Genomic DNA, 27980 nt, shown 5'->3' with positions numbered 1-27980 from the left:
GTCTAAGGCCTCATGTCCACGGGGAAAATCAGGCCCGCTACGGATTCTCCAGGGAGAATCCGTAGCGGGTCCCTCCTGCCCCGCGGACATGAGGCATTAAATCAGAATAAACTTACCCGCAGCGGTCCGTGCAGGTCTTCTCTTCCTCGCGGCCGGATCTTCTTTCTTCGGGCCAGTGGATGTGCGCGGCACGCTGGCTGCGTGCCGCGCGCATGCGCCGGGCACATTCGCCGGGCCGAAGCAAGAAGATCCGGCCAGAAAGAAGGGAAGACACGCACGGCTCGCAGCAGGTGAGTATATTCTGATTTTAGGTCTCCCGCGGATCCGGACGGCTTCCATAGGCTTCAATAGAAGCCTGCAGGAGCCGTCCGCGCGGGAGACCTGCACCTAAATGGAGCATGGTCCGGATTTTTTCCTGCACGCGGATCCGCGTCTGCAGGGAAAAATGACATCCGCAGGTATTTAACTACCTGTGGGTGTCTAATGCATCCCTATGGGGCGCTGATCCGCGTGCGGAAAAAACGCTGCGGATTTTAAATTACAATTTGCAAGTGGACATGAGGCCTTACTGTCAATAATTGTCTGCCAGAGAGTCTGCGCAGTGACCCCTACCCCCCTTCCTCCTCTGGAGTGCTCCCAGTCCAGGAGCGGTGCCGTACAGATAACATGGACTGTAGGACCGTATTCATCCTGTGTATCCTCCCTGACCTCTGAGCTCTAGCCTGCTGGCATTGAAAGTGAATTGTACCTGCCTCAATCGATCCTGGGGTCCTGAGGTACTATACATAAGTCTCTGTGTTCTTTTCTCTGCCGCGTAGCATACCAGTGTGGGGGAATGGTGGCGTCACGAGTGATAAGTACTATCCCCATCAATTCGTTTATTAGCACTTCCTATCCTAGGACTGTCGAAGGTGGCCTGCAATCCCTGCTCTGGCCTTGGCTGCGTGTCATCCCAGAGCCTGGTAAGTGCCACCGTGACAAGCCAACACTTATCCCTCCCAGCTCTGCACCTCTGGGGTGTTGCAGGCTGATAATCCGCTTTGGGTCAAGGTGAAAGAATAGTCTGTAAGGCCGCTTTCACATCTCCGTTGCATCGCCGATTTGGCACAAAATACCAGAAGAAATAATGATGCATGCTTCTTCTTCCTGTAAAAGCAGGGCTGCTGAGCGGAAACCGAACGGACCCCATTATAGTCAGTGTGGTCCGTTCTGCGCTGTTCGGGTCCCTCATAAGACGAATCCCGTTTGGCCAGGAGATTCCCCTTCACCTGTCACACCTGCCCAGTTGTACTCCTGCAGGTGCATCATAAAGTCATATAACCACAAATGGGAATATTAGTGACATGCAACATGTAGATTACCCAGCAACCTTTTGGGATGGCAGCTTTTATTTTTTTTTACAGCAAGTAGCTGTTACGGGTCGGAACAGCTTGTATTGTTTTAGCTGGTCAGATTATGTAAGGAAATACAAGACCAAGTAAGTAGAGAACAAAGGTTGGGTCTCGCCCCAACGCCAAGAGTAATATAAAGGGAGGAGCAAAACTAAACTGTGCATTCATAGTGCACATCATGGCGGGGAACAAGTAAGTAGTCTATCCTGAAAGGGGCGGCTGTGGGATAAGAGGGGAGGCCATGAAGGAGCAGGATCAGCAGTCAACAAGTCAGTTTGCTGGAATTAACCTGTTCACAGCCAGTGTAGTGAAAGGGCAGCAGCTTGTGTACGCTGTGATCTACTCCTGCACCTACTTCACTGCACGTACGTGATCTGCCTGCACCTTCTCTGTGGATCAACTTCAATATCCGTATGCAGCTTTATGGATTCCCTATACTCCACTGACACCTATACTAATGAATCTACAGCCAGATCTCCAGCGTGAGGCGGAATAGTCTATTACCAGATTCATAGAGAATACATACTCTTTATCCGGGATTGAAGTTCATCTGGTCACGTGTGTTTCATACCTGGACGGCCAGAGAGGTGGATTTAAGGTTTATGATGTAAAAATGCCTTTTTTTAATTCATGTCTATACCTTTCAGTAGTTTTTAGCAAATTATTAACACAAGAAAATCATCTGAATATAGAATTGCTTAAAGGGGTATTTTCAGAATGGCTTTTTATCTATGTTTTAACTACGGAAGCAGCCCAGCGCTGTTTCAGTAGCTCTCATTGAATGAGGGGATACGGAAACAGAAAATTGCGCTGTGCTACAATGTTTCTGTAGTCCCATTCAATTCAATGAAAGCTACAAAAACCGCGCCGGACTGAAGTGCTTAATTTTTTCCGTAGGGTCCGGTTGGGTGGTCGGTAACTATAGCAGTATTTTCCTATCTCTGCTATGAAAAGCCAAGATGGGAATAGCCCTTTAAGTCCAAAAATGCACCAAATGCTGAAATAATATATGTTAGGGGCGTGCATAGAACTTATGGGGCCCCTTAGCAAAATGTAGAATTCTGCTACCCCACTCTACCCCTTCCTGCCAAAGAAAATAGGTAACAACATTTGTTTTGGCTGCATATTTCTAGCATGGCAGCCATAAAAAAAAACAAAAAAACCAAGCACAGAATTGCTGGTATTTTTTAATCTCCCTAAAAAGTTGATCCTGGAAATCACACCTTAAACCAAACACATTAGTTGACTGTTAGCAAAACCCTGACAACTGTCTAATGAGTGTGTGGTTGTCCCAACTCTCCCCCAATGACAGATGTCAGCAGATAGAAGGGTTGGGCATGTTGGATGTCAATATGCACAATCATTTTGTTGTAAAGAGAGCTAAGTCACTAACAAAGTGTTTGGGGGATGGAGGGGAGTAGCTGTCAGCCAAACGAGTTTTCAACCGACAGCTATTTAAGGTTTACTCTGACTGCCGTTATGGAGTCGGGAAGGAATTCTTCCCCCCAAAAAGGGGTAAATTGGCTTCTGCCTCTTTGTTTTTTTGCTTTTTTTTCCTCCGCAGGCAGACCTCTTACCACATCTTCTCCTTGCTGATCTTCTCTTGGCTCCTGGGTCACCTCATCTCCAGCCGGCCGGATCCTCCTCTTCTTGTTAGGATGCGTCCATTCTCTGCACTCTCCTTCCAGCAGGCCAGTGTACTCGGTCACTAACGACGTAACGTCCACTGCCTAGGAAGGAATGCAGATCTATTGCTGAGACTGTCCATGTGCACTGTCTCGCTGCAAGATTTCATATACTATAGCACAGAGACAGTGTGCATGAGCAGTCTCTGCAATAGCTCGGCACTCCCTGCTAGGCTATGAACGCTACATCACTAGTGACTGGGTACATTGCCCTGCAGGAAGGAGCCTGAAGAGAACCAATGCTTCACCATGAAAGACGAAGAATTGTCTGGCTGGAAGTGAAGTTACCCGGGGGACAGCAGGAGACAGGAGAAGATGCGGTAAGAAGACTGACGGGGAAGGAATAGGTGAGTATAGAATTTTTGTTTTCGAATGACAGAATCCCTTTAAGGTCCCATAGAAGTCAAAAGGACAGACTGTAAAAAAGCCTCTCCTATACCTGTAATGGAGCTGCCTTTCCTCAGACTCATGAATGAGGTGTTCTAATCCCGTGTACAGGTGTTGTTGGGATAATTCACCCAGTTCTTTGTATTGACTTGGTATATATTTGCACATACTAATAAGATCGGCTCTAAGGCGTCACGCTTTCCAAGGTAAACAAGCTATTCTTCAAGTCTATTACAGTATTATTATGCCTTAGACTAAAATGATAAAACTGTCAGATTTCAACTAAATTGATTGTTTGTCAGTTGGAATCCATCAACGATAGATTGTTTTAGCTAATGATGATACGTCATCTTCTGGAAAGAAGTCGGTCACATTTATCATTTTTGACTAATAGTCAGATGAAAGTTGTTCCATGATTATGATAGATCTATTCTCCATGACCGATCAATGGAAGTGTTCAAACAGAGGCTGGACAGACATCTGTCTGGGATGATTTAGTGATCCTGCACTGAGCAGGGGGATGCACGATCCAGCGGTATCCCCATTCAAGTTCTGTGCCCATGCTCTTCCATAGACTTGTATAGGAGAATAGATCTTCGTGCAGTACGTCAAATTCAGAGGAGAAGACCGCTACATCAAAGGAGCTGGTGAGTATAGAAAATACATCATCCGGCTCCCTGTCATGGTCCCTAGCAATACCATAACTTAGTTTTTGGTGCTGTGGGCACATAACAGGTTCCCATTAGGGGTTTTTCAATGTAAACATTCCACTGAGCCCTGTAGCAGGTATAGCACATACAGCAGGACCCAGAGTGGTGGGAGGGGGCCTTACACACTGAGGGATTTCCAAAAGATTGCAGCTCAGGGATCTTCTGCAGTAACAGGAAGAAAGCATTATTACATTCACTTCAAGTCATAAGTTGTAAAAGAGGAACAAAAACCTGCCATAACAATGTTAATGGTCAGGGGGGCCCTTGGGCCCCCAAAGCTTATGGACCCTGGTACAACTGCAAGCCTTTTTGCTATGCCCCTGGGCTCATGACTGGTGGCCCATCCTTAACATGTTTACTGCTGCCTGCCATAACATAAAAACAGCACCAGATACAATCTCATAGTTTACAGTAAATACGGCTGGGAACCAAGTTTATTGCAGAAACCAAGCTCATAATACAAATACAGAACACCGCCCATAAATACAATACTTTAACCAAGCTCTGTGCATAGATCAATTCAAAGTCAGGTAATCCACAGGCATATAAATTTGTACAACTCCCAGTTAAATGTTAACAATGGCAAAGGTATGCTGAGAGATGATACAACACATCATCACTCTGGCCATACAGGTGACTAGAATACTGATCAGATGCACACATAGGGATAATAAACATTTACATTCAGTGACTCAAAAGTCACAACTTCTCTAATTGGAATCCTTCGCTTTTCTTCTCCATCCATTCCAGATCCTTATGATGACTTCTCCCAGTCACAACTCAATCACCGCAGAGCTTGGCACTCGGATGTCTGATGTTCCTCACTTTTCTATGCCCATGAAAATAGCAGTGTCATATATAGTGCACCCTAAATAGAAGTATGCCCTATGCAGTGCCCCTGAATAGTAAGTGTCCCCAAACTTTGTCCTTAGATAAAATTATGCCTCACACTATGGCCCTAATAAAAAGATGCTCCTAAATAAAATATCCCCCATGCTGTGCCTTTGGAATAAGAAATCTTGCTCCTCATTGATCACCTGATGCCCAGCAATGTGCCCCCTGACTCAAAAGTGTCCCATAGTGTGTCCTTAAATACATCCAACCCTCTCCCCCAGTAAGGAATGCTAACCCACCAATGGTCCTGTGCATTTACTCAAAAGGGATTAAAAGATCAAGGACACAAATCCAAAGGCATATATATTGCCCCCTCCTACACCCCCCCACCTAACAAAAATGATATAATATACATTGGAGACGGCAAGTCTACAATGCACCATAGAAAAAATTGTATCACCACATGTTTTGGTACTTTTTCATATATAAGTTGAAAATTAATGAAGCCGAAGGGATATGAGAGCGACATAATAAATATGCACACAAATCAATGTTCATTAGGTTTTTAACATCCTGCTAACAATGTACAACGGATGTACAACTGGCTCTGTATCCAGACGCTCTCAGCCTTCGGCAAAATGCTTACAAAGTTGCATATTCTGCAATAATTTTTACATGAAAGTCATTTTGCAACAGTTTTTGTTACAAGTTATGTAAAGGGTTAACAGTGATACAGTAGCTGGTTCCTAGTATTTAGCAGGCCCTCTTCTAGCCTTTATAACAGCATTGCATGACTAGTCATTGAGAGAACTAGGTTTTGGATCTACTCTCTGAGGACGCACACGGATTAATGCCACCTAAAGTTCCATTAATGTTGATGGTTTCTTCTGCATCACTTTGGTGCCCTACTTATTTCAATAATCTTCTATAGGGTTGGGATCTGGTTTTCCCTTAGCCAATTTGGTTCTATCACACGGCGCAAAATGCAGTTTCTGGTATCCCCAAAGTGGTCCCTAATGGTGGGAAGTAACATCCTCTCCAGAATTGTTTAAATGCCTCAGTTTTTACGGAACCTTTCACCAAGTCCAGATGTCCAGCTCCTTAATAGGATATGGACCTCTATAGTACCTGAGATACTGGATACTTAGCAGAAGAGAGGATACAATCTGGATGAACTTCTTCTCTGCCAAAGAGTTCAATTGCCATTTGATCCTTGCAAGCTAAACTTACTCTTGTCCGCGAATGTTATCTGTTTCCACTGTCCTTCAGTCCAAGTGGCATGGTCTTTGCCCATTTGAGGTCGGTAGCTTTAATTTTCTGTAATGAGAGGTTTCTTTCTTGGATGACGTCCAACCAGACCACTGAAGTTCTGATGTCTACGAACCAAAACCAACCTCATAACTTGCACTAAATACATCACGAGAACCAAATTTGGCGCAGGAACCAAGCTCCTAACGAAAATACGGAACACCGGTATTCTCGTTAACTTCAGCCATCTGATCCCACATTGTTCTTAGTTTGGAAGTTGAAGATCTTTTGTTTTTTAGGGCCAAACACGCCAGATACCAATCTCGTGATGCTGAGGACTTCTTGGGACGTCCACTTCCTTTCTTCCGGTCAGTGTTCTTTGTTTCCGCCACTTTCTGCAGCAGCTGCATGACTGGCGATTGATTACAGTTGATCCGGTGCAAGATTTTTGTGGTCAATTGTAGAAGACAAGCTTAGTATCTAAGACTGTTGGTTATAGAGTACATTGGCTCTCTGTAAAATAGTACGGCCCTTAAACATGCAGCCACCAAATAATAGATACCAGTTCTACATAGTGATATCAATTATAGTGCAGTTACCCCCATTGACTTAGGTGATATTGTATTTAATTGGTGACATGGTTTCTGACTGTATTCACCCAATTTTCCTTTTCTTCTCTATCTGGGGCCAGATCACCATCAAGACTTCCTTCAGCCATGATTTGTCTCTGTTCATTTCTCCCATCCTGCCGTTATCCCCCAATGCCAACGAAGTACTAATTCCCCTACACAGTAATAATTTTCCATAGTGCCCACCACATGAAAGAATGCCTTCTTTGTGACCTACAGTAATAGTACCCTCCATTATGCTTCAACCAAAATAGTGGGAGTCTGCCACTTGGGTTCCAAGCCAATCATCTGATCTCTGGCATCACTATCAGTGTGATGAGCATTGGAAGTAGAAGTGCTATCAGCATTGCAGTGACCCAGTTTGCTTTCCATTGAATTCAATGTCTCTGTAATACCAACCTGGGTCACCACACTACGGACAGCACGATTTGCTTCCTGCATTATGCATTGTTCATGGACATTGGTGCCAGGAAATTAGCTGATTGTCAGGGTTCCTAAGTGGCAGACCGCCACTGATTATCAATTAATGACCTATCTTGAGAACAAGTCATCAATACAAAAAATGACCAAAGTTGTGGACAACCCTTTATGACCAAAAATTGCGAATGTGAACCACTACCTTATAGTAGGTGTTTTGCTCTTTCAATGCAACTGTAGCTATTACATTACTACAGTATTATAAATTAACCCAAGTACAAATATGTTGAGTCAATGTGTTATGGATTTAGTGGATCCACTGTGTCTCCCTGCCAAATGAAACAACCACCCGGTAAGGGAGGCAGCTGACACCTAGGTGATGACAGGACAAGAGCAAGAACTCGGCGCAGGTATAGAAATGGGTCTTACCCTGATCTAGACTGATGAGGTGTCCCTGTCCTGGAGGTACTTCAGATGGTAGAGAGGTCCAGGCCGCCTTTCCTGACCCTGGCTTCTAGAGATCCCTCCTTACCTGGTGGTGAGGGGATCCATGGTCACTGCATCGAGCACGTGGATAGGCAGGAGTAAACAGAAAGTGGAACCGGAAGCAGACCTGAGCAGTGATAACATATATAAAGTAGAGACAGACAGAACCCAAAAGTAGGCACACAGGAATCTGGGAAAGCACTAAGAGACAGTACACTGGTTAGGTGTACCACAAACTGCATTCAGACACAGACTGAGACAGGAGCTATCAAGCAACCACAGGAAGTGACATCAACAGCAGGCATGGTGGATGCAGACTGCAGGGTTTACATAGGAGCTTGATTACAAATAGTTACCAGCTGGGTGGAGGAGCTGGACACAGTAACCCTGTGACTGCTGTAAGAAACAGGATCAGGAGACCGGACGACGCCTTGGTCTCCTGGTCCTAACAAATTGCTGATTTACTATAATGTTTTCTATGTACAGTCATTTAAGGCAATGATAAATAAAATAAAGATGGTGACCATGAAGGATGGTTCACCACGGATGATTGGTCCGGTGCTGTGCACCACCCCTTATGTCCCATATGTACCCATTTATGAATGGTTTAGGAGTGTACCGGTATTATAAATTCTGCTCTCGTACTGATCAGAGCTCCGAAGCTACAAATAATCAAGCCATGTCCTATTAAATTCCTGAGGGAATTGAGATTGTTCGCAAAGAAGACTATTTCCGCAACAGGCTGTCCCTTGTATTTCATTTTTTGCACATAACCTTGAATCTGAGGTTGAGAAAAGGTTAAGAATTAAGGGGGTTGTCCAGGATTTAAAAAACATGGCCGCTTTCTCCCAGAAACCGCACCGCACCTGTCCATGTTTTGCATCTGTATTACAGCTCCGTTCCATTGAAATGACTGGTACACCACTTGGTACTCCAAATTAGTGCTAGAACTTCTCTTAGCATATGCTAAGCATTGAAATAAGTAGTAATGAGTACATTTTATCTCTTCTGTTAACCTGTCTCTCTTTTATTGGCAGACATGTGAACACGCAAGGGGAGGCAGGATCCCAATCTGAATATAAACATCTGGTCAACTCGGATGAAGAAGAGGAAGAGGAGGACACATATCTGGACAAGGACCTTGATATACCAGAGCCTTCTTGCAACACTCCAGCTCACAAGACTATAGCAGCCATGTTTGGGGGTATTGTGATACTGTGCTTGGTGGCAGCCAGTTTAGCGTATCTATCTGGATATTCACCATGCACCTCGGTAGATGTGACTACATCATGTGGCAAAGTACGCGGCCAGCACTGTGACAAGATTTACACGTTTAAAGGGATTCCATATGCAAGTCCTCCCATTGGATCATTACGGTGGAGACCCCCACAGGAACCTACCTGCTGGAAGGAAACACTGGATGCTACCAAGTTCAAATCCATGTGTGCCCAAGTGAGGCCTCTGAGTGCAACAGGTCAAGTGATGGGATCAGAAGATTGCCTCTATGTCAATGTATGGACACCCTCACTGGATCACAACGCCGACTTACCTGTTATGGTCTGGATTCATGGCGGATATCTTCTCATCTTCAGTGGAGCTGAAACTGGATATTGTCCTACTGAGGAACTGGCTGGCTACAGTCAGATGGTCCATGTTAGCTTCAACTACCGTCTAAACGCATTCGGATTCATGGCTTTGCCGCAATTGAGAGAAGGATCCCCCACCAATACTTCCGGTAACTAAGGCACACCTGTCTGACAATCTGTTTTCGCTGTCACTTTCCGCTTTTGATGAAACTGATACTGTGTTATGCCTGGTAAAGGATCTGGAGGAGTCGGAGCATGGTGCTGGGTGGTCTTTAATCTTCTTTGCATCCCTATGTCAGGCTTCACCCACTCAAGCCCTGCATTAGACATAACACAATGCATATGTTTTGTCCAGAATATTCCTCAAAGGGTTGTGCCAAGATAGGAAGTGATCCCCTCTCCACAGGATAGAGGATAACTTTCTGATCAGTGGGAGTCTGACTGCTGAGATGCCCACCCATCTAAAGAACAGCGGCCCCAAAGGTCTCCAAATACACTCAGACACTCCATTCATTTCAGTATTAGCTCCGGAGATTGCCAAGTGCTTGAACTCAGCTATTTTCGGCACTTCCATTGAAATGAATGGAGCAATAGCTTGCAAGCATGACAGCCACTCCAATCATGCAGGGACTTTCGCAAGCTTCACTCTTGGGATTCACAAGCTTCACTCTCAGGGCCCAGCAGTTGGGCTTTCACTAATCAGAAAGTTAACCCTTTCCAATCCAATTTGTATCCCGGTTTTCCTAGGGGGCTTACTCTTTTTCTGCCGTTATACAACGGTCCTATCTGCTGGCTAAAGCCAGTACTGCATGAGGTGACACGTTGGATAGGCTCCGACAGCAGAGAGGCTGGCAATATACAGTAAGAGAACCCTGATGGATGTCTTCCAACATTGGAGCTGTGAAGCCTTAAATCATGATGTCTTCAGAGGTCAGACAGTGGATTGGAAAGGGTTAACTTTCTATTTTGGCTCAACCCCTTTAACATCTGACTGGGGAGGGGGTGTGGGGTAACCACTGAAACCACCACCGATCCTGAAAATGGGGAAGCCTGTGTCCATGCCTTCCCATTACTGTAGTGTCGCCCACCTGTAGTGACGTCCTATTGAGTGAAGCAATGGCCATGCATGCACGGCCATCACTCTATTCATTTCAATTGGGCTGATGGAAATAGCTGAGTGCTGTCTCTGGCAGTCCCACTGAAAATGAATGGAGCAGCATCACACATAGGCAGCCATCACTCCATTCAATATCCCCCTCACTGTGGGGGGGGGGGGGCAGTGAGCCTGCAGCAAGGAGGAGGGCGAAACAGGACTTCGTTCTTGGGATTGGCAGGGTTCTAAGCAGTGAGACCCCCACTGATCACACTTTTATGACCTATCCTACAGATAGGTCATAAAAACTAATTCTGGTAGAAGCCCTTTAAGAAATGTGTTCTTCTCTATAATACTGCAAAATTCAAGGTGGTAGATGCATAATATTTAATCAAACACGGTAGTCTGACCCCCAATATATTTAGACCCTAGGTCTTATTAAACTAAAAACTAACAAATGTGTAATTGTCATTATCGGTTACAATGAGCACTTGGCATACCTGGCTGGCTCTGTATTTCCTATAGGCTGCAGTGAGACCCTTGAATCAGACTTTTCTGATGCATACCGAAACCCATTTATGGCACATGAACTTGGTAAAGACTGGCAGAGGCGGGGTTTTTCCTGTTCTGTCATTGGTCAAGGTGTACATTTGTAAATATAGAATATACTTTCCAGCATTACTTGTGTGAAAACAAGCAATTGGCAGGAGTATTCACTTCCGTTTTTTTCTTAAACCCGCCTAGTAGACCTTAAAGGGGTTGTCCACCTCTTGGCTATTGCTGACCTACCCTTGGGATAGGTCATCAGTAGTTGATTGATGGGCGTCACAAAACTTGGCATCCCTGCCAATCAGCTGTGCTCCAGGCAAGAGTCAGTGTGTGCGGAGCAGGAAGCAGACACATCGAATTTAATGGGAGCTGCGCCTGCATTACTAGCTGTTGGCTTCTTCCACTGACAGACATCCGGATAAAAGCTGACTGGCAGGGTTCCAAGTGGTGGATGCCTGACGATAAACTATTGTCATTATTGTCATCATTAGTTAAGAGGTAGATTACTCTTTTGTTCTCCCAGCACTGCTCTGAAACTTTTCAGCAGGCGGGGATTAAAAATGCATGGAGAACAAGTGGCGGCTAGACACGCCTGAGCCCGGCAGCAGCGGACAGGTGAATATATTTTTTTTACTACAATTAGGGAAGATTTTCAGGAAAGGGCTTAAATTAAAAGCTACACGAAAATCACTGAAGGGGTTGTCAGCAGGCCATTGCTTTCAATGGGGCCACCGACAGCAGCGGCGGCCCCATTGAGGGCAAGGCTCTTAACCCAAGTTTTTGCTCTTAAGTCAAAGCAAAAATTTGGGAGAGAACCTGCTCTCAAGTCAAAAAGCTTGTAAGTTGAGGCACTCTTAACCCAAGGTATCACTGTATTTTAAATTCGTTAATATACAGCCAATGTTTGAAAACTATGAGCTCTACTTTCAAGTAGTTTTCTACTTTGGACAATCGGTTTGTATTAGAAGGGTTGTCTGACAGTAAGGTGCTCACAAGGTGTCCAGTTGTTGGAACCCCCAACAATTAGATGTAATTTGTGAGGGAATCTGGCACAAAATGTTTTACTCCCCTGCAGCGCCTCCGCAGTGAAAAGAAAACATTGCACTATTTACATTGAAATCGATGGGCTGTCTGTATGATGTATGGATGTGCTGAGTCCTCCAGGACAATAAAAACTCTCCATAGTTTCTTTCTACTTGATCTAAGAGACAAGGATCCTGAACAGGTTCCACATCTATTAACTCAGAATGATCAAATTGGGTATTTGAAAATAGTTTTTCTAAACCAGACCACCACTAATGTCCATGCTCGAGGCATTTGTTCGATATTAGGTGGATATATTTTTATTTCTTTGCTCCATGATGACCTTTCTGCACCTATTACTGCCCTCCAGGTAATTATGGATTCATGGATCAGATTGCTGCACTAAAATGGGTACAGAAGAACATCAAGTCTTTTGGTGGAAATCCGAACAAAGTGACCATCTATGGGCAGAGCTCAGGTGAGACCAATAGCTAATCTACCTCTCCTAGGATGCAATATCATCAGCTTATAGTGGTTACTGCATCCTTCCAATCAGCAGCAATGCTACCCAAGTACTAAACCCACTTCACCACAAAGTCCCGTCTGGATATCCATCTGCCATGCTCAGGTGCTCAGAGTAGTTCTTCCAAAAGATCCCACCCAGCTCGGGAGATCTAAGTGCATCACCTCCATGCCGAACATCATGGTCTCCAATACTTGGAGCATTTAGAGGCAAGGTTCGGATAAATGGCAAATGCAGTGGAAGCACATTATCTTTTGCTCCCCTGACTTTCAGAGCCTCAACCAGTTGATTAGCCGATGTTCTCACATTCAAATGTTATTGTTTTTTGCCTACATTATTATATTTCCAGTCCTCTTCTATTCTAGATGACAGGAGGAGAGGGTTTCCCCTCACGTGATCTTTGTTTTTGCAGGAGGCACCTCAGTGTGGACATTGATGGTGTCACCTTTGGCCAAAGATCTTTTTCACCGTGCCATAGACATAAGTGGATCATCTGTTTATAAAGCCACTATGGAGCAAGCAGAGAAGGACAACCTCGTATTCCTGAACTACACGGGCTGCCGGGATGCTCAGTGCTTGTGGAATCTCAATACAAGTCAAATCCTCCAGGTAAGACTATGTTTCTGGGAGACGTATCTCTTCCGGTTGGCCTGGAGTGTACAATATATACCACATTGAACTTGTAGAAGCCATCCATATGGGGTTTTCATCATCCATATAAGAAAGGGTTCTTTATCGTAATAGCAGTCAAACTCTGGAATGCTCCATAAGATGTAGTTATGTCAAAAGCAATATCAGAACTGAAGCAGGATTGAACATTTTCCTTGTGACTGTGGATACTGAGAGTCGTAATTAATAATCAGCATTGTAAATTAGATCCAGGGCACTTATCATACCAATATTGTGGGGTCGGTAATGATTTTGGTGTTTTATAGCCCAGGTGATATTGCCAGTAATTGCCATGGATGCATATTTTGCCTTCTTTTGAATCAACCCAGTTTGTTTGAGTCAGGGTAAGTTTTATGGACCGATGACCCTTTATTGAGTCCATGAAACAAAGAATTCATCATGTAAAGCAGAACTTCTACTCAGCACCAGAAAGTGCCACTGATGAAATAGTCCCCTTTTATATATTTATTGTAGCATATACATCCAATCCACACAAGACTCATTACTGTAACCTCATACTGTGGATCATTTGTCCCTTTCGTTCTTAGTCTGCCCCGTGGATTGAATACCCAAACTGGGCTGCAGACGACTTATGTGACCTACCGCAAAAAGGAAAATTTGTCGGCCCATTGGCTGTGGTGGATGGATACGTGGTGCCTGCTACTCCACTGGATGTATGGAAACAGAAAATACCGGGGTACAGCGATGTGCCGTATGTGATTGGTACCACCCTTCAAGAAACAGAATTTGCGTAAGCAACCTATTATATAATCTCTAATACATAATACTTGTATAATAAAGCTCTGACACTCCAGATGAAAGTTGGGTACCATTAAAAAAAATAAAACCATACACAGGTCTTATAGCGAAATCTCTCACATTTCCTCCACAACCCATACTATATGCTGCACACAGAATTTCATCATTTCACCATTCTGCCGGCTTCGGAGCTGATGTTTCCCAGCATTATTTGCAGTCTCAAGATGTGTTGTTCTTTTATTTTGTAAAGTTTTATCTGATGAAAGAAGAAGTAACTTCTCCCTGCATTATTAAAGCTCAGCTAAGCTGTTAGGAATCTGACGGTTGACAAACTTGGTGACTCTTTCTATATACAACCAGCAGAATCGTGAATTCAGCTCTAGACTACAATACAGGCTGTAACTTCAAAATGGACTTGGGCTAACTGGCTGGAGAGGTATTCCCATATCAGACTTTCATGGCATATCCACAGGATATGCCATGAAAGGATGCGAATACCCCTTTAACATATTTCACCCTTTAGAATCATCTACTCAACCACTTATATTACAGTTGTGTTTTATTTTACAGCCCGTCTTCTGCTAATATCTCACAATGGTCTGAGGAAGATTACCAGTGGGTCGTGAATTGTAAGCGACATTGAGCATGTGTGATATGGTATCATACTTCTTCCAGTATGCCGGTAAAGGTATTTTAATTTCCTCTGTCCATCCTCTTTTCTAGCACTTCTGAAGACATTTGGAGGCAATCTTTCAGCCCAAGCCCTGTCTCTGTATCCCACCTCTGAGTTCTGCTCCCAGCCTGAACGATGTGTGGAGAAGGCTTACATGACTATGGTGTCAGACCTCAGGGCTTCATGTCCCAGTAATATCCGGGCCCAACTAGCGGCAGGTATATTGACGATATAACCTTTTTGATTTGGCCTTGTAAAGCCAGCTTTGAATAAGAATGTGTTGCATACTTTTCTCCACTGCAAACACATCATGGAATTACCAATTCACCATGAATAGATTGTTCCTGATCTTTATTTATAAATGAACTACTAATCAAAGGAGTTTTCCCACCACTTAAACCTGCTCCACAAGCACTCTGTCCTTTCCCGTTGCTGCTGAGAAGAGCATGTGACTGCTGCAGCCAATCACTTTATAAAGCAGTGACCTTCTATAGCCAATGATTGGCTGCAGCAGTCAACCAGGAAGGACAGAGTGGCTGTGAAGCAATTTTAAGTCATTGGAAAACCCCTTTAACTAATTTATCCTATTAACATGGACATGAATAGGTTAAAGGGTTACCCCTGCATAGTAAGTTAATGCATATCACTATAACTGCAAGTTCTCCCACTTAGAATAGAGGACAGGGTGCTGGTTTATCTCCAGTCCAGGGAACGCTAAAGGCCAATTTACATACAATGATTATCACTCAAAATTCGCTCAAAAGCCATCCTTTGAGCGATAATCGTTTTGTGTAAATGCTGCCATCTTTCAGTCTTCGGCTAAATGATGATTTTTAGGTGAGCATAAAATCCATCGTTCAGCCGGAGAAAAGATAACACAGATCGCGTGCTGTGTTTGCTGTCCATGGTGCTGTATACTCCACGGGAACACTGATTACATTGTATTCAGGAAAAAGCCCGCAGCAGCCTGTGTCAGAACAAAGGAGCTGAATGCAAAGAACAAGCCACCTGCTGCTCTCTGCATACAGATTCTAGAGGCTCATCTACATGCAAATGAAGGTGATAAGCTGCTAAAGGACATTAGCATCTATTAGCAGTTTATGCAAAGCAATAACTCTAAACCTATCTTTTGAACGATTATCTTTGCGTGTAAATGGGCCTTAACACAGCCCTTTTGACTTGAAGCATGATATGTAAAAGTGTTTGAGGTTGAATGAGATGCCAGAGGTCAGACCTCCACTGATCATCGTGATATGGAGCATCCTAGTAATATACCTCTTTCATGTTGATAGCAATAATGATAAATTATCCACATGTTATTGATGTGCATTGCAATTCCAGAGACCCTGACCAGCCCAGTCTACCGCTACCAGGTCATCTACACTCCCTCTCGTCCAGCTAAAACCAACAACCTCTTACCCTACAATAGCTGGTTCGCCTTCCACACACTGGATACACTGGGATTTTTTAGGACTCTGGAACAAGCCTTAGGGGAGACATCAGAAGATGACCGCACCTTCCAGAGACTGATAAGGAAATACTTCATACACTTCACCAAAGAAGGTAAGAGATGGAGCTCAAAGACCATGACGTTGACCTGAAGTCTCTACCATATCTTGAGTCTCTTTTTCCTATGCACAGGGACCATGCCACCCGAGTGGCCCGAATATCCTGACGGGACTGCACTTCTATCTACGACACTGCGAGTAGAGAAGAACTATCGCTCCGCTCAGTGTGCGCTGTGGGAGAACAACGACATGTTCCAATATGCCTGGATCAACTGAACGGCTAAGGTTCCAAAAATACTAGGTGGAGAACCTTAAAGAACTATTTCCCCCTCAACTAACCAGGGACAACTTGAATAATATATGACACAGAAACAAACATCAAAATTAAAACTTTATAGAAGACCACATGTAATAATCACCAAAGTTTCCATTGGAGATTTAAACTCCTGTACGGAAATATTTGCTCACAAGATACATTAGACCGCATGTATCAGAAATGTCTAAGAGAAGAAGAGGCCGTGATGCCCAGAGTAACCACCAGAATCCAACCTTTGACGTAATGGTTGCTATTGGCATATTCAATCATCTATTCATGGTCAGAGTGTTTTAATAGATGAGGCCCAGTTTAGTTATTATGACATCAGGAGGTCCTTTCCACCCAAATACAGCATATTCATACAGAATTGCAGTTGATATAACGCAAATTATCTAAGGTCGGATCATTCAGAGATCTGCCAGTCTAGGAAAAGTTTTCAGGGAAAGTATCTTTGTTGCCCCTTGTAAGCCGTGTTCCTTTGGCCATGGGCAACAGGGACAAATTATAGAATGAGACTTCTTTGATGAGGTCTATTGTTTTATATGCAATTATTTAGTTTATATCTTGGATTCGCTATCTCATTGGGGAAAACCCAATGGCTTTATTTGTCAACCATAAGAACCAGAGTGAACACTTTATTTTTCCTGTGCCGTTTAGGGAATGAATACTAATTATTATGGGGAAGAAGGCCACTTTTTTGAGATTTTGTTTCATGAAGATAATTGCATTTTTATGACCATTCACTCCATACTGTACACACAAATTGAACAAAGCATGCTTTATCCATAGTAACCAATCACAGCAGGCTTAAAGATGAAGTTGGGATGTGATTGCGGTGGGCAATATTTCAACTTTTTGTTAGAACAGTTTTATACCAACTTTGCCCAAGTTTACAGTCTCCAGACTCCATTGTGCCTTTCCACAGCCTGCCATGACAAGGACTTTTGCTTCAGGTTCCTTTACATTAAATAGTACTTACATTGTCAGATAACATTTTTAGAATAAGCTGCTGTGTGTATACATGAGAAATTACACTATTTATGGCCATTTATGACTTATATTCTGCATTTTTTACTAGTTTTCCCCTCTGCTGGACTCTATATCTAATTCTTAGCTGCTGCAGCATCTGTGTGGGTCTCTCTTCCCCCTATCCTTCTGCATAGACCTCTATGGGCAGCAAGAGTCATCACCTTCCTCCACATCCTGTTATACATCTTGTTATCTCTACTAGACACAGACTTCACTTGATAACGGTGTACAGCAAATTAGGATGAAGTGAGGCCCTTAGTAGCCATACTTTCTGATGATTTTTCATAATAAGCTGCTATAATACTATTTTTTGCATTATATGACTTATATCATGCATTTTTTTTGCTAGTTTTCTCCTCTTCTTGCCCTTTATATCTAATTCTCAGCTACTGCTGCATCTGTGTGAGTCTTTCTTCTTCCCCTTCCCCATAGACCTCTATGGGCAGCAGGATTCATCATCTTCCTCCACTTCCTGTTATCAGTCTTATCGCCGTTACTAGAGACAGACTTAACTCACGTGCGCCCCCTAGTGGTCAGTACCTTAGAGGGATTTTTTGCACAAACATTTTTTAGGTAAATTAAATTATTTACACTTTTACTAGTCGTCAAATTGGCTATCATATTAACATAAGTTGTCTCAACACAAGTGCAGCAACCCTTTAAAGGAGTTATTTAAGGATATAACTGATGGCCAGGTTTTAGCCATCAATGTTGGATTATGAAGTTTCCCATCCCTGTGGATCAGTTGTGCTTGCCGGAGATGGCAAAAACAATGCCCATACAAATATAGTTAATACTATAGCTCAGCCAGGCGCATTCACTTCAATGGGCTGAGATGTAGTATTGTGCTAGGGCATCAATGTTGTATCCTAGAAGCACTGGCGTAACTATAGGGGGTGCAGGGGATGCGGTTGCACCCGAGCCCAGGAGCCTTAGGGGGCCCATAAGGCCTCTCTTCTCCATATAGGGAGCCCAGTACTATGAATAAAGCATTATAGTTAGGGGCCCTGTTACAGGTTTTGCATTGGGGCCCAGGAGCTTCACATTACGCCTCTGCCTAGAAGAGTACTAAGTGTATAACTTTGATGACATACAGTGTGTAATAAGGATAGGAATGTTTACACAGAGACTCTTCATACTTTTAAAGGGTTGTAATATTACAAAAAAAGAAATAAAGCCTTATGTCTGATGTAAAAGACGATTGCAATATGGATTCATTCCCATAAAAACTGCCACTCCAAGTACAACTGCGTCAGGAGTCAAAAGAGGTCTAGAGGTACATGACGAGAAAATTGTTCTTCCTCTTCACAAGTCACTGGTCAGACCACACATGGGATATTGTGGACAGTTTTTGGGCACCGGTACTCATGAAGGACATATCAGAGCTTGAGCGGGTACAAGACGGGCAACTAAAGTAATAAACGGAATGGGTGGACTACAATACCCAGAGAGGTTATCAAAGTTGGGGTTAAGTTTAAAAAAAAGGATAGCTGGGGGGCGACCTTTATAACTAAGTTATCAGGGGACAATGCCGAGATCTCTCCGATCATCTATTTATACCCAGGACTGTAACAAGGGGGCGCCCTCTACGTTTAGAGGAAAGAGGGTTTCTACACCAACATAGAAGGGGGTTCTTTACTGTAAGAGCAGTGAGACTATGGAATCCTCTGCCTGAGGACGTGGTGATGGCAAATTTTATAATAGTACAAGAGGGGCCTGGATGCCCCTCTTGAGCGTTATAATATTATATGTTATATGACTGATTACCACAGAAGGGTCGGGGATCCGGGGATTATTCCGATTGCCAGATTGGTCACCTTAAGGTGGTGAGGTTCCAGCTGGCAGCAGCAATCCAATCTTCTTTGGTCACACACAGCTGCTGGATGCCGGGCACTCTGTACACAGCATAATATGACTTCTCCCCTCTGCTCACACTGTACTTTACAGAGAAAGCAGGATAGGGGAGCAGTCAGTCTATGCTCCACACAGAGCTCACGGGTGGCCAGGAGCAGTGTGTGACGGGTGGCCAGGAGCAGTGTGTGACGGGTGGCCAGGAGCACTAGTAGTAAGTGGGGCCACAGAGGAGGCACATTATTACTGTGGGGCAATGGAAGGGGCAGCAATACTATGGGAGGGCACTGAAAAGAGGGAGTAGTGTCAGGATAGAGACAGAGTGGAGAGTCGAGTCATGTCTGGAAGAAGTCTTCATAGTGGTCTGGACCCAGGGAGAGAAGAAAAGGAAAAATAGACAACTGGTATCAGATGAGACATCACCTGTGATCATTGGAGGTAACTGCACTGTAATGACTACAACTGTGCATAGTTAATATCTGACGATTTTGTAGTGACTGCATTATTTAGAGGCATGCTAGGGCTGTGCCATTATATCTAAATGTCTTACAAAACCAGGTGTTATGAGCTTAGTCCTGGCGCTGTATTTGTGTTACAGCAGGTAGAGGTGCCGTAAAGGGGCACTTTTGGATTGGACAGAGTTAGAGGCATGACTTAGGCTGTTTTCACACAGCCCACTTTGTACCACGATTTGCACAGCATTTTGACCGCCACTCCAATCGTAGTACAACACTCCCATGGATTTTAATGTGGCCTCGCAGAGTAGCGATTAAACACTGTGATTCTAACGCCATGATTTTCGAGTATTATCTGCTTTATTTTTGTGCATTCTAAACCCTTTTTAACGCACCTCATCACCCATCACAATGATGGAGTGCATTAAAAAATGATGTAGCATGCGTTTAGAATCGCAGTAAAACGTTGCATTTGAGAAATGGGTTTTACCGATGCTGTGTGTGAGAGCGGCCTTAAAGGGGTTGTCTCGCGAAAGCAAGTGGGGTTATACACTTCCGTATGGCCATATTAATGCACTTTGTAATATACCGTACATCGTGCATTAAATATGAGCCATACAGAAGTTATTCCACTTACCTGCTCCGTTGCTGGCGTCCACGTCTCCATGGCTCCTTCTAATTTCGCTGGCTTATGGCTTTTTTAGACGCGCTTGCGCTGTGCGGTCTTCTGCCTGGTGAATGGGGCCGCTCGTGCCGGAGAGCTACTCACCGCGTCGTCATCGTAGCTCCGCCCCGTCACGTGTGCCGATTCCAGCCAATCAGGAGGCTGGAATCGGCAATGGAATGCAAGGAAGGAGAAGAAAATCCACGGTGCACCATGGGAGAAGACCCGCGGTCCACCGTGGGAGAAGACCAGCGGCGCCATCTTTAAAAGAAGATCTATAGAAGAAGCTGCAGAACGCTGATGCAGGTAAGTGAATGTGCTTTTTAAAAACTAACCTATGCTTTGTTTTTGAACAGGGCAGAATGCGGGGGTAAGTGAAAAATTTTTTTTTTCGCTTTCGCCGCGAGACAACCCCTTTAAAGGGTTTTTTCAGGAAAAATACTATTGATGACCTATCCTCAGGATAGGTCATCAATAGTTAATCGGCCAGGACTCAGGACCCCAACCAATTAGCTGATTGTGTGCCCTCTGACACTGCCACAAATGCACAGGGTTTGGAATGCAAGCCACTGCTCTGAAACTTGTTTAGTGGTCAGCACTTGTAACTGCAAGTATGGCTTCATTGATGTCAATGAGAGCTGTGCTTGCAATTGCAAGTGCCGACCATTACATGGGTTGGAGCAGTGTCTTCCGCTCCGACCCCCGTGGATTTGTAGCACTGGCAGTGGGTGCACAATCAGCCCCATCAATGGTGCCCCCGATCGATCAACTATTCTCCCTAGAAAACCCCTTTAATGTTAAAATTCTGCGGCACGCTAAGCATATATGTTACCCCTCTTTGGAACACCCCTTTAAAAATCCTGAATTTACCCTGTTACTATTTTTTTTTTCCATTAGTTCTTTTTCATATTTTATTTTTTGCCTTTTATATTGGATTCTTGTTTTCTATTTTCCTCTTTATTCCTTTCCTTCTTTTATTCTATATGTGCTGTTGTTTTATCATATAGATTACACTATAATATTTGTAATTTTGATACGATTTCAGATGTAACATTAAAAAAGGTCTAAGATCACTAAGGCCGGCTCCTGATGGAACTCAAGAGATTTCTAGACTTAGTTAAGCTGGCTGGACAAGGCAGGAACCTGCTCTCCTCCCGGCCCTGGACGCAGAGAAAGCTTTTGATCGGATACATTGGAGCTATCCGTGAGACCACCCTGTAGAGATTTGGCTTCTCAGGGCCTATCAAATCAGCTATTCTCTCTCTATATTCTTCACCATCCACAAGAGTCTTCTCCTCAGGATGCATATCCCGCCCATTCAACATCTCCAATGGCACTAGGCAGGGCTGTCCCCTCTCGCCTCTTATATTCGCACTCCTCATGGAACCTTTGGCAGAGGGAATAGGAACATTCAAGAGATTAAAAATAGCCTCCCAAGAATACAAGATAGGTCTCCATGCGGATGATGTTACTCTGGCAATCACAAATGCCATAACTTCCTTCGCCCAGGCCAAATCTACACTAGCCTAATTTGGAAAGGTTTCATATTATAAAGTGAACACAAAATCTAAGCTGCTAAGCATTGGAATAGATTCAGCGACTAAGCAACATATATTAGACTCATTCCCATACACATGGAACGATCACTCCATCTTCTATTTAGGCATTACCATAACATGCTCTAGCTCACATAACTTCGCAAAAAACTACCTACCATTACTTAACTATATCGTGCAAATACTAAATAACCTCCGCAAACCCTTCATATCGTGGGACGGCAGAGTTGCAGCAGCTAAGATGATGATCCTGCTGTGAATCCTCTATAGCTTTAGAACAGTAGTGATCCCTGTCCCATCATGCTTACTAACTAAGGATGAGCGAGTATACTCGCTAAGGCACTACTCGTTCGATTAATGTGCCTTAGTGAGTATCTCCCTGCTCGTCCTTAAAGATTCGGGGGCCGCAGCGGGGCGGGGAGCTGCGGGGGAGAGCGGGGAGGAACGGAGGCGAGATCTCTCTCTCCCGCCCGCTCTCCCCTGCTCCCCGCCGCGTCACACCTGTCAGCCGCGGCGGTCCCTGAATCTTTATGGATGAGCAGGGAGATACTCGTCCAAGGCACATTACTCGAACGAGTAGTGCCTTAGCGAGTATACTCGCTCATCCTTACTACTAACCAAACTCCAAGCAATAATTAGTAAATTAATTTGGGAAGAGGGACATGCCAGAATCAAATTCTCCACCCTGGCTAAACCATACGAGTTAGGGGGCATCGGGCTCCAGACTCTAACGATATTTTGCTGCTGCGATACTAGATCAAATTAAGCAGTGGTGGGCTGCGACATTGCACAAAAAATGGGTTTCCATAGAAGCTGCGTCACTAGGTATCCCTCTGATCTCCCTCTCCAGAAATAGGCCCCTATCCCTGCCGCCACATTCCCTTCCAAGCATACGTGTTTAGGTATCTACTTGAAAGCAATTAGTTTCAACAACGCTCGTGCTGGTTCCAGGTCTCAGCCCTTCCCCTGTGATTCTTCTCCTCCATTCTTGCGGACTTCGATTTTGGGGTATAGGAATCTCTAGACATTAAGAGAATTGGAGATCTTTATAAAGATAATTTGGTGATGGACTTCCACACATTTAGCCAAAACTCCAACTACCCAGTAAATTGGGGTTTGCCCACTTGAACTTAAGATATGCCCTACAGTCTCTAGATGTACAGAAGGCTAGGATTCCCTAAGTTGGCTTTCACCTTCTACTCTCTCTCTACTAGCTCCTCCAAAGGTACATCTGTAGTGGCCCAGAGGGTCCTCCAGAATAGCCACACATCCATGGTCCTGTCACACTTTGTTATGTGTTTCCGGGAGACATAGAAAGTTCCGTACATCTGAGAAACCTTGTTTTCCCCTTCTTCCTAAGCGTAGAGCATGGCAACAGCTGGCTTCTTATTGGCAGTAGATCATGCCCTCACGGATTGGTCAAGTGGTGTGGTTAGAGCTCATTGCAGGAAACTGTATAGTGAGCTAGTATGTCGAGGGGGAAGAGAAGAGAGAAAGTGTGGGAAGAAGACAGGAAGTGAAGGAGGAGTTAGAAGAGAGTCTGCTTAGAGTGTCATTGGAGGAGGACATGTAGGAGGAGGTCAGCAGATCGAGCAGCTACAAAACATGATCTGCAGCAGGGAAACTAGGATTCATCAGCTCCCTAGCCTGCCAGCAGTGAGGAGGAGAGAAACTGGGACCTATTCCACTAAAAACAGTGCGTTACACAACACCCGGTGAAGTCAAAGCCAGGGATAGTCAAGAGGTCCATCTGAATCTCTAATCAAATAACTGCTTTACCAACTTCCAGTAAGCCCAACAGATAAATAGGCCTATAGGAACTTCTACTATGTCACCTCTAGATGTATAGAAGAAAAGAAAACCGTGTTCATTCAGATTCAACTGTATTGCAACATGTTGTTTTTGCTGCATGTTTGCCCTGTTAAAATTCTGCAAGACTGACATTGTTATACTTTGTTCAAGCATTAGTAAAACTGTGCACTTCTAGTTTACTATTCAAAATCTACCAGGACTTGTGTCAAATTATTTCCATCATTGACCCTTACAGTCCCAGATAAAGTGCTGGTGTCACGTGACAAGCCACCATTCACTATAAGAAAAACATCTATTATTTGTGCCACTGTGCTGTGACTGAGTAGCACACTTTTGCCTCCATCGTTGGGAGAGATTGAAGAGCCACCCGTGACATCCATTTTTCAATCCCCGTGGTCTCCCCCACTTTGGCGTGTCTCGCTCAGGCGCTTCATATCCATATTCTATGAGGACTCTTTTTCCATAGATTTAAAAAAATAAAGTCTCCACATATGACAATGGGGAAAATGGACTTGAAGCATCAATTCAGTTTGGAGGAGTGCACTCGTGCTCTCTCCTGGACTAAGAAAATTTCCCACGGTAGAGCACACTGGAAATCCTTACAGAAGCTCTTTCTGTGCTGGTACCTGATGCCGACCACATTGGCCAGAATGAATAGAGAGATCCCAGAGATGAGCTGGAGAGGATGTGGACTGAATGTCACATATCTTCATATGTGATAGGCATGCCCGGTCGTGCGTGCCTTCTGGAAACTAGTTTTTCATTTTATCTTTACTGTAACTCGACAATTTGCGCCCCCAGACCCAGTGCTGATCCTTTGCTTTCTAAATATGGGCAAGCTTTCCCTGTTTCACTCAGTTCTCATTTCCCACATCCTTCTAACAGCAAGGCTGGTGATTGCCAGACATTGGAAATCAGTAGGAGCCTCCTCAATCTTAGAGGTCATTAACTTGATTACTCAAACATTCCACTTGGAAGAAATTTACGCCCATCGATATGCCACTTGGTCTGCCTCTTGGGCAACATGGTTAGACTACATCTCATCGAGCCCCTAACAGTGAAGGGGCACGGGTCTGGTAGCCATATTTGCGGTGGAGGTGGCATGACACTGGGTCTGCTAGGCACAAGTATAGAAGAGCATCCGAGCACCAATCAGAACATGTGGAAATGCATGCTAGGTCTTTCGTTTTCCAGGCTGCATGGGTCTATACACTTGTAATGCAATACGTTTGTAATTTGAAATGTATAACCAGCTTGAGAATGTGCTATGTTATGTTTGATTTTTTCTGTTTGGAAAATAGAAATCTCTCTTCAATAAAAATAAAATTATTTTAAAAAAAAAGGTCTAAGATTGACTGAAGCATTGTATTTGTATATATATAATGAATTTAATTGGGCCATCTATATGGGTGGACTGCATGTGATGGTAAATTTAATAATTCTTCTATAAAAGATCAAACTACTAATGACCACTAGACCGTGAGTATGTATGTTTGTGTGTGGGTGCTTCTCATGCTCCGCCCCTGGTGGTGTCATCGTTCTGCCTCTGGTGATGTCATTGCAGGTCCTACAACATATATAAAGCACAGAGCCCGACTGACAGAAGAACAACAAAGTTAGGGCTCTTGGAAGGGGAGGACAAAAATAACAAAATGAGAATAAAACGGAGCCGTTCTTATCTCAGACAAAACTTAGCGGTCCTGACAGAAGACACTGACCTCCCGCCACCACAGAGATCCGCTGGGCTGAAGGACCTGCGGTAATATCACTGCTGTAGGAGAAGCCATTCTGCAGTTTTGTAGAAAAAATGCTATATACTGGATAAGCTGACAGCAGCCATCAAGGCCTGTGATGACCTCACCGTCATGTGATCACCTGTTTGGTTGGAGTCAGGGATCACATGACAAGGGGCTGATCACTGTATCCAGGAGTCTGCTGAGCTTGTGATGTCTGGAAATCAGCATGGATGTACCACAGCTGTGAGTGTGTGAATCAGGATGCATGTAGTAGAGCTGTATGTGTGTGATGTGTGGGGATCATAATGGATGTACCATGTAGCACAGCTGTGTGGTGCATCGCGCCACCAGAAACACTGGTACTATAATTTCCTAATAATTACTAGTATTACATATTTGCAAGAAGAGTTGGAAATGTATTGTGGTTTTTGTATTGAGGTACATTTGGGTTCAAGAATCCTTCCTCTGAGCACTACATATAGAAGTATGGTACTTTTTTTTTTCTATACCAGGTGATTGATCATGGCTGGGCTCAGAGTCAGACATAATACTTGGCTCAAAGGTCCAGCAGAAGACAACCCCATTTGGAGGTGACTTTAGTGCCAATCAATTAACACTAGCATCTATTTCTTATGGGTTGATTCACAAATAGGCTATTAGTCTCTATTGAGGATATGTCCTGTGTGTGTGTGTGTGTGTGTGTGTGTGTGTGTGGGGGCACAATTCTCTCATTAATATGTTTAACACTTTTGAAATGGATTTTTTTCCAAAAAAGATTTCCCCTTTAAGTCCCGTTGTTGTTTTGGCCATTTCTACACTTCGTGGTTGAGTGCTCCATGCATATAAGATAACATGATGACCGTCTCATGTGTATAGGGGCATCCAAACTTTCCCAGGTGGCAAAAGTCTGAAGAAGGAAGAGTCAGGCATGTCGAATTTGAACAGGGGAACAAAAGAGTGTATGATGGGGGTGGGGGCAGGGGGAGGGCAGAAGGAATAGCTGTCTGCCAAACAAGTGTTTTGCCAATAGCTGTCTAAAGTTCACATCCAGTCTTACTGTAAAAACATCCTTTCCTACACCTGTAATGGAGCTGTCTTTCCTCAGACTCATGAATGAGGTGTTCTAATCCATTGTACAGGTATTGTTTGGATAATTCATCCAATTCTTTCTATTGACTTGGTATATATTTACCAAGACTCGCTAATAAGATCAGCTCTAAGGCGTCTCGCTTTCCAAGGTAAACAAGCCGTTCCTCAAGTCTATTATTATAATAAAATTGCCCATACACCCAATGGTGAATTAAAGGGACCAAAGGCGTGGGGCTCTTCACACAACTTGGGCCCCCATGGCCGCAGCAAACCCGCTGTGTCTGTGAAAATAGTCCCAGTATAATGGCCCCTAAACACATGTTCATGTGTAATAGATTTGGTGCTGATTTTGCTGTTGATCAGCAGCAGGATTCATCCCTTCAATTCAAAGAGTAAAATCTGTTGCGGATCCGCATTAAAATCTGCATGTGTGAATGTGCCCTAAGGGTACGTTCACATGGTAGATTCTGCTGCGGGATTTTCTGTGCTGAATCTGCCTGGAGAAACGCAACAGAAATCCGTGGCTTCTGTGCCAGGAATACGTACGCGGGTTTAACCCTGTAAATGGACTGAAGATAGAACACACAAACAGTCATCACTGCCATTACAGTGATTAATACCAACATACTATCACTGGATAAAGGATCAGTATTACCAATAAAGTCATTACATCAGGACCAAATAATACTCCCAGACTGTGACCCCATAATGCCACCATACACCACAGTATTACTGAAAAAATATGCTGCACAAAGACCACATTCCTAACCCCCTCCACCTCAAATACAATGGACATAGAGCTGTATATACTAGCTCTACACAGGCACTTTACAGACCGTATAGATGATTACCGTACCATTGTATCTAGTGATCACAGGTGACATCTCCTTTGACTGGACTTGTTCACTTTCCCCTTTTCTTCATCTGGTGCAGACCGTCATGGTGACTTCTCCCCGTCACAATTTGGCTCTGCAGAATTTGAAACAAAGTCTTTAACTTTAATTTTTCAATTTTCAAGCGACTTAGCTTTGTTTAACAAGCTTACACATATTCTCTCCATCCATTGTGCTTCAGATAGTAGTAATGCCACCTGAGGTGACCTACACAGTAATAATATCCCCCTTTTTGTAGGCCCTACATAGTAAGTGCCAATTTTTATGTCCCACACTCAGTAAAAATGTGCACATTCAATAATAATGCTCCCCTTATGCCCTCATTTAGTAATAATGCCCCAAAATAGGTCCCCACTCAGTAATTATCCCCCTCAGAGGCTCCACTCAGTAATAATACTTCATATAGGCC

At 43.9% G+C, this 27980-nt stretch overlaps 1 protein-coding gene across 3 annotated transcripts; it reads left to right on the top strand.

Annotated features, from left to right (window-relative positions):
- Nucleotides 1-1542: 1542 nt before the first annotated feature.
- On the top strand, nt 1543-17477 carry LOC136582374 (para-nitrobenzyl esterase-like). Of its 3 annotated transcripts, none has more exons than XM_066583368.1 (10): nt 1543-1583; nt 6555-6623; nt 8825-9522; nt 12409-12516; nt 12974-13170; nt 13779-13981; nt 14560-14618; nt 14713-14880; nt 16004-16225; nt 16304-17477. In XM_066583368.1, exons 1-10 carry the CDS (start codon nt 1570-1572, stop codon nt 16444-16446), a joined length of 1881 nt encoding a protein of 626 aa, XP_066439465.1. In that variant the 5' UTR covers nt 1543-1569; the 3' UTR covers nt 16447-17477. The 3 variants fall into 3 exon arrangements, with proteins under 3 accessions (XP_066439465.1, XP_066439467.1, XP_066439466.1); XM_066583369.1 differs by lacking the exon at nt 1543-1583 and adding an exon at nt 1990-1998; XM_066583370.1 differs by lacking the exon at nt 6555-6623.
- The last annotated feature ends 10503 nt before the right edge of the window (nt 17478-27980 follow it).

This window comes from Eleutherodactylus coqui, chromosome 11, assembly GCF_035609145.1.
Source record: "Eleutherodactylus coqui strain aEleCoq1 chromosome 11, aEleCoq1.hap1, whole genome shotgun sequence".
NCBI classification, from domain to species: Eukaryota; Metazoa; Chordata; class Amphibia; order Anura; family Eleutherodactylidae; genus Eleutherodactylus; species Eleutherodactylus coqui.
Note: the sequence above shows the minus strand (reverse complement) of the source record. Positions and strands in the feature narration are given on the sequence as shown.

What these genes read in the sequence shown, in the direction of transcription:
- LOC136582374 (XM_066583368.1), top strand. An exon ending in CGTCCACTTCCTTTCTTCCG is followed by an intron (nt 6,624 to 8,824) that starts GTCAGTGTTCTT and finishes TTTTATTGGCAG; the next exon opens with ACATGTGAACACGCAAGGGG. An exon ending in ATACAAGTCAAATCCTCCAG is followed by an intron (nt 13,171 to 13,778) that starts GTAAGACTATGT and finishes TTTCGTTCTTAG; the next exon opens with TCTGCCCCGTGGATTGAATA.